At 42.6% G+C, this 9,971-nt stretch overlaps 2 protein-coding genes across 15 annotated transcripts in view; one reads left to right on the forward strand and one right to left on the reverse strand.

Moving 5' to 3' along the window:
• UBLCP1 (ubiquitin like domain containing CTD phosphatase 1) overlaps positions 1-9,971 on the reverse strand; it is a 128,791-nt gene that overhangs the window by 61,957 nt on the left and 56,863 nt on the right. For 12 of the 14 annotated variants that reach the window (XR_016391773.1, XR_016391775.1, XR_016391778.1 and 9 more), the window contains one exon: positions 1-9,957. The gene's annotated coding sequence lies outside the window, so the exon portion shown is untranslated. The remainder of the gene's footprint in view (positions 9,958-9,971) is intronic. The other 2 variants (XR_016391769.1, XR_016391767.1) reach the window with 2 other exon arrangements.
• Positions 3,778-9,971, forward strand: part of IL12B (interleukin 12B) — a 16,014-nt gene continuing 9,820 nt past the window's right edge. Inside the window, exons 1-2 of the mRNA XM_022566061.3 lie at positions 3,778-4,795; positions 8,707-8,794. Of these exons, the coding sequence (XP_022421769.2) occupies positions 8,707-8,794 (88 nt within the window). The 5' untranslated portion in view covers positions 3,778-4,795. The remainder of the gene's footprint in view (positions 4,796-8,706; positions 8,795-9,971) is intronic.

The raw sequence follows: 9,971 nt of genomic DNA on the forward strand, positions 1-9,971 counted from the left end.
TTTGCAGTCAGTCCAGTAGAGCAGGTCAAAGATGCCCACTTGGATGATGAACTTCAGAAGTGACTACATCTGACACCTGCTGCCTTCAAAGCACAGGCCAGGGAGAGAAGGATGACACTATAGAAACGTGATCAGAGTCATTGCTGAAGGGGAGGTGGCTGGTGAAGACATCTTAGTCTCTGTAAAAAGGAAGCTGACTTTAGGGATCTTTTACAAAGCACTAAAACAAAAAACAGGCATTTGAAGGACACTTGAAATAATTGAATGAGATTACTTCAGGCAGTCTTCTGCCTCTAGGAAGCATCATACCTAGGACAGATGCCTCTCCATCACTACCCATAAGGCATAGCACTTCACAGTGACTTGGCAAATTTCATCCCAGGAGAAGGTTATAACCTAGGAGCACATTCAATTATATTTGACATACGGATCATGTTCTAACCCAGGTCTGTCTGGCTGTAGAAGTCAAATTCCTAACCACTGAACATTCTGCCTGTTTTGTATATTTCATTCATCTCTTTTTTCAATGACATTTTTCCAACTAGAAAAGTAATACAAGTTCATTGTGGACATATTGGCATATTTAGGAAATCACAAAGAAGACGACAAAAATCACATACAGTTGTTACCACTCAGATATATAAATATACGGTTAAATTTTTGTCTATAAAATCTTCCAGTCTTTTTTCTGCAAGAACACACATTTCTGAGATGGCAGGTGGGAATTACTGCCAATGCCTTTAAACTCCAAGTGTCCCTTCAAAAGCAGCTGACCATTTGGGGGAAGAAGACTTGGTCCTCATGAGCCACAAAATGGCCATATTTCTTCACTTCATTGGCAGAACTAACCAGTCGGGCTCACCTATGAGACACATTTGACTCTTGCTGCACTGCCATTTCCACGTCACTGGAGTATCCACTCCTGTGGGGTCTGGATCCTTTAACAGCTCAGGGGCAAACCTGACTTGGCTAACACTTTCATTGTACGCCCATCCTCTTTCTCAATGATTGACTCAAGGGGACCAAGCAGACAAGGAGAAGGCCATGGGAGCTTCTGGGACAAATTCTTTGCTCCTGAGAGAGACACACCAGAAAAGACAGTCTTTTATTATCCCAGATGCTGTCCTGTGTGGATTAATGCCTGGAACTGAAGAGCCATTTTAGGAGCCTGAGTGAAGCTGGCTGGGGAACAAAGCCTGAAGCGATAGAATATTCTAGATGACCTGTAGGAAGACATAGGAGGCTGCCGGACACAAAACAGACTGTCACAAGGAAAGAGCAATTTGCAGAAGAATATGTACAGTATGATCCCATTTAGATAAGGAAGGGAGGGAGGGAGGTAGGGAGGAAGAGGAAAGAAAGGCATAGAAAAGAACCAAGAGTAGACTCTGGAGTAATATACACCAAAGTGTTGGCACTGGTGACCTCTGGGAGCCATGTGAATCAGGGCCTCAACTTTTTATTCTATCTTTATTTGTATGGTTTGAAGTTTTTACAATAGCATGCATACATGTATTGCTTGTGTAATTTTCTAAAAATATTTCAATTTTAAAGAGTATATGTGGCTTCCCCTTTATTTGAAACTTTAGAAGTTCGGAGCATTCTTCTAGGAAAAAAAAAGGTTTGTGGTCAAAAAATTCTTCAAGTTATTTTCAGTTTCTAGGGGGATCCTCTCTATCTTACAGCTCAGCACTCCTGCTGTTTGTCAGCAGAGCTTCCTTTCCCACAGGAAAAGCCACAGGGAGATCATGAGCTTTGGTTCAGTTTGCCTGAGGTCAGTGTCTGAATGGTGAAGTGGGACAGGGCGATAAACCTCTTCTGTGAAATCAGGACACGGGCATTTGGCTAACATCACCAGAGTGCTGGTTGGCCTTGTAGGGTATCCAGAGATGAGTAATGCATGGGATGTATCTCCAGGCACTAAAGCACGAGGGTTGTGTAACATGTCTCAAAGTGTGGACCACAGTCCCCATGTCAGAATCACCTGCAAACTTGTTAAAATGCAAATTCCTGTGCCCCACTCCAGATCTACGAGTCACCATCTCTGAGGGTGGGTCCCCCAAACCTGAATTTTTTTCTTATCTGTAGATAAAGTATGAGAACTACTTTCCTCAGAGGGTGAAGTGGCCTCATCAGAATAGGTAGTCAGTCCTCTGGGGCAGAGGTGGCGCAAGTACAGGTTCTTCTTTCTCATCCTGGCTACCTGGATGCTCAGAGCCAAAGTAATGGCCCAGCTGTAGTCATGTGGTTTCACGGCATGAGGACGCCCTAATCCTGGTTCCGCACATGAATTCCCTGACTTCTTTCGTTCCTCTTGCCATCTTCGATGTCCCCTAGTGAGTTACCTGGGACAAGCAGGGTAAATGAATAAATGAGTAAGAGCAGTGCTTTATTAATCACTCAGCCGGATGCTGTGCTAAGTGCATTGCATCGTACCTCATTTAATCTTCACAACAAACCTAAGACTAGGTACTATTATTAATCACACTTTACAGATGTTGGAACTGAGGCATAGAGAAGTTAGGTAATTTTTAGAGCAGGTGCTGGAATCCAGGCCTCTAATTCCAAAGCCTATGTTCTTTTTTTTTTTTTTTTTAAAGCCTATGTTCTTAAACACCTACTACTTGCCTACTTGGCATTGGTGAACAATGGTGGTCCCACACTTTTCATATAAGACTCACCCTGGGGCTGCAATCTCAGTGGAAAAGCGGGGGCCAAGGCTAACCTTGAAGGTTTTTTTGCATAACTAGCATGCTATTTTTACTTAGATTTTATGTTTCAGATCAATTTTTTTAAAATTTTGAAGATGCTTTTATGAGCACATTTTTTTAATGTTTTGTCTTATTTTACATATGTATATATTTACGGAGAGTCACAAAAGGGCTCATCTGTAGTGGTGCTACCATTGTAAATGAATTAGTGGAACTATTTCATGTCAAATTCATTTAAAATTTTCTGTTCAGTAACCGTTGATGATTTGCAGGGGGAAATGAAAGCATTTTTACAGAAAGAACCCCCCCAACTTGGTACATATTTTAATACATATTTAATAGTCTGTGTATCATATAACAACAACAGCAACAACAAAAAGTCAAACTGTGAAAAGGTCCCATCACCTCCTAGCTATACTCCTCAGGGACGCCCACTGTAAAAAGCGCATGCGCTCGCTCGCTCACGCTCTCTCTCTCTCTCTCTCTCTCTCTCACACACACACACACACACACACACACACACACACACACAGGATCATACCACCAACATGCAATGCAACCTACTTTGTTCACATAACCATATATCTTAGATATATGACATTTGCCTTGTTGTTTAACTTGAGAAGAACTTCCGTTCCCCCTTCAAGCCTAGAGGGCAGAGGAGACAGGAGAAGGCCCTCTGAGCTGGAGGTAACGTCTCCGCCCAAGCCAGAGCTCAAGGCCGGATAACCAGTGGGACTGCCAGCTAAGCGGGCCCTCGCCCTCCCACGGCCCGGACAAATGGCGGGAGGGAGGAAGTGTGCAGCTGCGAAGCTCCGCCGCTCTCGCCCGGGTTCCCCGTTTTCCCCGACTGAGACTGCGAGGAAAGTTAGTGCGGAAATCTGCACCCACCTTAAACCCGGCCGGTCCCAGGAACTTCCCCCGCCGCTGGGACCAAAGGCCGGGATGGAGAAGTCACCAGAGGGCGCGCTCCCGGACCCGGGTCGCCGCGCGGGGACCGCCTCGCTGCAGCGCCCTCTGTCGGCAGCGTACGTAGTTGAGTACGGCCCGCATCTTTCTGCCTGTAGTACTTGGTGTAGGTGTTCGTGTTAATGTTCCTGTTCGTGTGCAGATGGGTGTCGGGGTGTCTAACGCCGGTGTACGCCTTTGCACTCCTCTTAGCAATGTCAAATTCAGCTGGAAATTTCTAGATAGTTCTGCTAACTCTGTGCATCTGTCTAGAGCTCCTAGGGACATAGATTTGTGTGAAAATGAGTGTGAAGATATAGTCTGGGTGCCCAAAGTGGTGTGCCTTGAGTGTGGCATCAGTTGTATATATGCCTATGGATATTTCACTTTCTGCTCCCATCCATCTATGAGTACCTATGAGCATAGGCAGTATTCCTACAGATTTGAATGTTATTAGTAATACACACATTTATCATCTTCCGAAGGCTGTGTCTGTATGAATGTGCATGTGTGTGTGTGGCGCATGAAGCACAAGGGGTGGTAAAAGTGTGTTTCTGAAATCCAGATGTTAAAGGAGTAATGTGGGGGGAGGATGCTCCGGACATACTAAATCTTTTGCACTTCATCTCATCCTCTTTAACCTCAGGAGAACCATAGATTTTGCTTTTGGACCCTCTAGCATACAACTGCTGGATCCTGACCTGAACTCATCCTCCTGTGTGACCTCTCCTTGGCCTTCTTTCTCCTCTAGTCTGTGGAGCCCAGGGAGGCTGCCTGTTACTGTCTCTAAGCACCTTGGCCATGATGTCAACCCAAAGAAGTGACCATCCCATCTCCTTCCTTTTTCCCCACCCAAAAGTCATTTCCTCTTAGTTCATTACCTGGGATTTTGATGCCTGTGTTCCCTCTGCCTTATTGATACACACAGAGAAAAAAAAAAGGAACTTCTTGAAATTCCCCAGAAGGTTGTGAGAGTTGTTTTCAGTGTTGCAACTTGGAACAAGTCAGTTTCTAGTTTAAGTTTCCATCAGAAAGCTTGATAGGAGTAGGGTATATAAGCTTCAATAGTAGCAGCAGCAGCAGAAGAAACAAACGGTTTCAGACCCAGGGAACACTGCAGCCTGACCAGAAGCAAGGTAAGCACTTGCCCAAGCCCTGCCACCCCTTCCACAGGCCCACAGGCTGTCCAAGGGTAGACACCATTCATGCGCTACCCCTGTACCAGGCATTGTGGAGTGGGTGAATTCCTGGAAGCATTCCTGGTGACTTACCTGCTGGGACACTAGTGAAAAGTCAGTGCTTTGGGGATTAATATACAAAGTATTCATTTTAAAAGTCAACTAATAATAATTGTATATTAAGGTCTGTGAACAAATGCACATTTTATAGAAAGGTTTGTCTTGTGTTAAAGTGGTATGTATATAAAAGTGTGTTCCTCAATATTAATGCTCATAAGTTAAAGGATTGTATAAAGTGAGTGGTGCTTCCCTTATTATTGTAAACTTTTAAAAAGCCTTTTATTCAGTAAGTAATAATGAATCCAATAAGTAAATGAATTCATTCTTATACCTCATAATTGAATGTTATAAGCATAGTTGGTCCCATATTTGTCGTGGGCTTGTGACAGTCAACTGGATTGACAGTTAAGTTATCCAGATCTTTTGGATTAACTAATCACTTAAAAAATGGAAAGCAACACCAATGTTTAAAACTACTTTCTGAAGTTTAAAATCTGTGAGAAGGAAAAAAAAAGATAATCTTTACTGTGTCTTATAGTTGCCTAGGTAAATCATGTGCAATAATTTTCAGGTTAAAAAAATAATGATCAGTTTAAAATATCATTTTAACAAAGAGATTACTAAACCTGAGCTGATGGCCCACTTTTTTCAAATAAGGAATTTCAAGGTATTAGAAAGAATTTGGGCAGCCTCTTAGAGTTCATTTTACTGGAGTCTGAAATTTTACTATTTCTGTCCATTCATTCTTCTAATAATTAATGAAATCCCTCTGAGCTAGACTCTCCCTGCTAGACTCCAGGGACATAGTGTGGAATAAGACAGACATGATCACTGCCATCAGAGAGCTCAGTGTGGTGGGGAAGACAAACATGAAATAAGTAACTATATGATTGCAATTGTGTTATATAAGCGCTGTCAAAGGAGGAATGGAGCTTTGAGAGGAAACAGCCAGGAGTCCTGACTTCATCAGGGCACCATGCTGGATACTTTATGTGAATTATTTCATTACCTCTTCATCACAGCAGGGTTCCCATTTTACAGATTAAGAGTATGAGGCTCAAAGACATCAAGTAACTTGTCCAGAGTCACACACCTAACAAGTGGCAGAGCTGGGATGCCAACACAGCGCTGCCTGTCTCTAGAAATGGGACCCTTTGCATATGCTACACAAGCCTTCTGTGACTATGTCTTTTTATTTTTAGATAATAATTCTCTTTTCTAATTAAAAAGAAATGAACAAAATAAAACTTAAAAGAGATGCCTAGTCAAGTGTCACTGGCATGCCCATGTTGGCACCAGAGTTAGGGAGCCTTAAAATACCACAGGACCTGGGGTCCCTGCGTCCCTCATACAAGGATTTCAAGAGTTTAGAAAACCTATGAAATTACATTTTAAAATGTTTAATCCTTAAAACTCTCAAATTTAGCAGGCCGAGAAAATGTGATCTGTGGGATACAACCAAACAACCCTTTGAGATGGGTATTATGTCCATTTTACAGCTGAGGAGACTGAGGCTTAGAAAGTAATTTGGCCATTATCATATGATTAGTGAGCGGTCAAACCGGAATCCAAGCCCTTGGTATCAGATGATCTAGAAAACAGCAGGGTAACTGCATGCTGCCCCTTTTTGGTTTCCCCTGGGTTTGATTAAGAAAGTGACCCACCACCATCTCTACCTTCTGCCAGTGTCCTGTAGTTTAAAATGTAGGTGATACAAAAATGGGAGCTGTTTCTTAGAACCATCACCAGGGCTCCCTTGACCCTAAAGTGTTGTTCACCTGAAATTCTCAGATGCATCTGAGGCCCAGAGGGGAAGTGCTGGGCACTTAGCCAAAGGGAAAATCCCAGTGTTAAGAGAGCATAAAGGATTCACCAGGAGGTGCCAGGAATCTCTACCATTTCCATTCCCAGAGTGCCGACATCTGAGTTGTACAGGCCTGTGCAATTGCAGTACCTCTGTGGGCATTTCCCTATAGCCAGGCATGACTTTTTTGTTTATCCATCACAGACAACACAGAGAGAAATCAAATTTTTCCTTTATCTCTTCTGCTGGGTACAAGCTAACACATTTGGTTGGCTTCTATAATATGTCATCTCATTGCATTCTCCCAACAACCCTTTGAGATGGGTATTATACCCATTTTGTAGATGAGGAGACTGAGGCTCAGAGAGTAATTTGGCCGATCTCACACAACTAATGAGTGGTGCAACCAGAATTCAAGTCCATGCTGCTGGACTCCAAGCCTACAAATGTACTAACTGGTGCTCCATGGCAACTAGAACTTTGCTACAGTCATAACTTGGACTAAATTGATAGATGTGCCCTTGAAAGCTGCGTGCTGCAGTGACAAGAGTGCTGACAAGAGTGTACGGGAAGGCCTGACTTCTGCTCCTGACTCTGCCACTCACAACCTTTATGATATAAGGGAATAAAATACGTGGCAAAGTTCCCCTAGGATTAGCAGCAGTTCTGACAAAGCCATGATTTGTCAATATTCTGTTACCCCAACCAAGGGGTGCTTATTTTTAAGGTATTTCACAGAAAACTGTGAAAAGATTCTTGTTCTTCATATAGCCCAGTGGTTTCTGAAACCATGTTCCTACAGAACGTCGGTGTTCTCCAAGATGGAAGGAGGTGTATCAGAATGAAAATAAATAATAATCATCTCCACCTAATTCACAGGTGGGGTGTAATTGTCAGTCTGAAGATTTTCATAAACCCTGGATACTAATCTAGACTGAGTTTCATTATAAGTGAAACTGATTTAGCACAAAATTATGCATTTCATTTTCATGTTGAATATATCAATATTCTATGGTCTTCTTCCAAAGAACATCCTGATTTGCAGGGGCTCTGAACCTTGAACATGGATTAAACCAATGGATCTCAAAGAGTAGTCCTCAGACCAGCAATATCAGCTTCCCCTGGAAACGTACAGGAATGCAGACTCTCAGGCCCCACCAGACCTGCTGAATCAGACATTCTAGGGTCAGGCTGGGAATGGGGGCCAGCAATCTGTGCTTTAGCAAGGCTTCCAGGTTATTCTGACATATGCTCAAGTTTGAGAACTACTGGTTACCTTATGTGGGAGGAAATAATCTTTGTGTTTGGAACAGTTACAGTCTTAAGCAGGGAGAGAAAGGAAACCTCACCAACAAGGGCTGGACTCACTGCCAGAACTTGAAAGATCACTTGAGTATTACTCCCTCTGCCCCCCAACCCAAGTCCTTTAGTCCTGGGTGTCACCACACATACTGCCTTGTGCTGCTGTAATACGGGTATGTAGCTCATCTCCCCTACTGGAGGGTAGGCATTTAACACACTGACTTAAGAAATATTTGTTGAATGAAAGTATTTGCTCCTAGAAGTCGGGGTCCAGGTAAAAATCATTTTTCACTCTCAGCTGCTCTAGCTCAGTGCCCTTTACACAGGAAGTACCAAGTAAATAATGACTGAATGTTGATCTAGACAAGTCACATTCCTTCTCTGAGCCTTAGGTTTCTCATCTTAAAAATAAGAGCATCATATCAGATAGCTGGCCATAAGGTCTTTCAGCTGCAGATCGTCTGCGGTTCTCTATTTGGAGATGTTCTTACCCAGAGACTGGCAGAGGGCTCCTGGAATTCACTGAGTATTAACCTGACAGTGTAGAGAAGAAAGAGGAAGATAAAGATTAAAGACAATGTACATAGAATGTGAATATGGTTTCCAAAGGTGACTGCATAACTACTGACATTCTCTCTTCTCTTATGCCTCCTCTTCTTTCTCTTTTCCTCTGTCTCCTCCTCTGTTTCTCCCCCTCCTGCAGATGTACCCTCAGCAGTTGGTTGTCTCCTGGTTTTCCCTGGTTTTGCTGGCATCTCCCATCATGGCTATATGGGAACTGGAGAAAAATGGTAACCAGCCTTTCCTGATTCTCTATGAAGGCCCCAGGATCTAAGACAGGACTGTCAGGCAGCCCCTGCTGGGAAATCAGACTGAAATGGGCAGGCCTTGGGTCTTCCTAGTGAAAGCCATCACTCTGGGATAACACGGGCCCTATGTCCTTGTTCTACCTTTGAGGGTATCTGTTATTGTATGGCTTGAGGGTATCTATACTGTTTGGCTTTCAGAGAAGAAGATTTTTATGGACTATGGTGGGAAAAGAGATATGGATTTTGCCAGTATTACTAAAAACCAGCTGTATCATATGATTAAGATTCCAAAGTGAAAGATTAGAAAAGTATAAGAACTATGTTCTAACATCTTCCACTCCACCACGCAATACTACCCCCTCAGTTGGCACCGAGATGACTTACCTCTGACCAAGCACTTTGGGGAAAGCATGGAATTTAGACCCACACTGACTTGGGTTCAAGGCTGATTCTGCCACTTATTGGTTATGTGACCTTGAGCTGGGTCACCTCTGAGCCTGAGTTCCCTCGACTGTAAACTGAGGATTATGAAGTGATATCTACTACATAGATTATTAAATGTACTAGTGAGTGCAGAAGACAACTCAACAGATAATGAAGTGACAGTAAATGTTAACTAGTATTATTGTTTTGGTTATTTAAAATAATGTCTCTGGTGATTCAGGAGAACCTGTTTACTTTCCCAGTGATCAATAAAAATTATTAGTAGAATAATAGATAGGTATTATTAGAATAAGGTGCTCCCTCTATCCTTCTAGTATCTCACACAAGGTAAGTATGTATTAACTGATTGTTAGCTGTTCCTGAAAGACGCTCAGATATTTCTCATTGAAGCCAACATAATAATGTTGGCAATTACTGTCTTTAATAATAAAATAATAATAATAGTTGATATTTATTGAGGCCAGCATCTCATTTAATTCTCACCACACCCATAAGAGATAGGGACTGTGTGTACCCCATTTTACAGATATTAAAAATAGAGGCCACAGAGATTAACTAACTTACCCAATTTCACATACCTGGTAAGGGTGGAACAGGAACTTGATCCCAATTCTGTCTCACTTCAACGCTTATGAACTTAAGTATTTGAAGAAGGTTTTACCAGAATGACATGAGCAATTGTTTCCTCTGTGCTTGGACAGCTGAGCAAGAGGAA

The sequence above is a fragment of the Delphinapterus leucas genome, unplaced genomic scaffold (genome assembly GCF_059928025.1).
Source record: "Delphinapterus leucas isolate spDelLeu-1000000601 "Yukka" unplaced genomic scaffold, BTC_Dleu_Yukka2 spDelLeu_asBTCV2_sq79, whole genome shotgun sequence".
Lineage (NCBI taxonomy): Eukaryota > Metazoa > Chordata > Mammalia > Artiodactyla > Monodontidae > Delphinapterus > Delphinapterus leucas.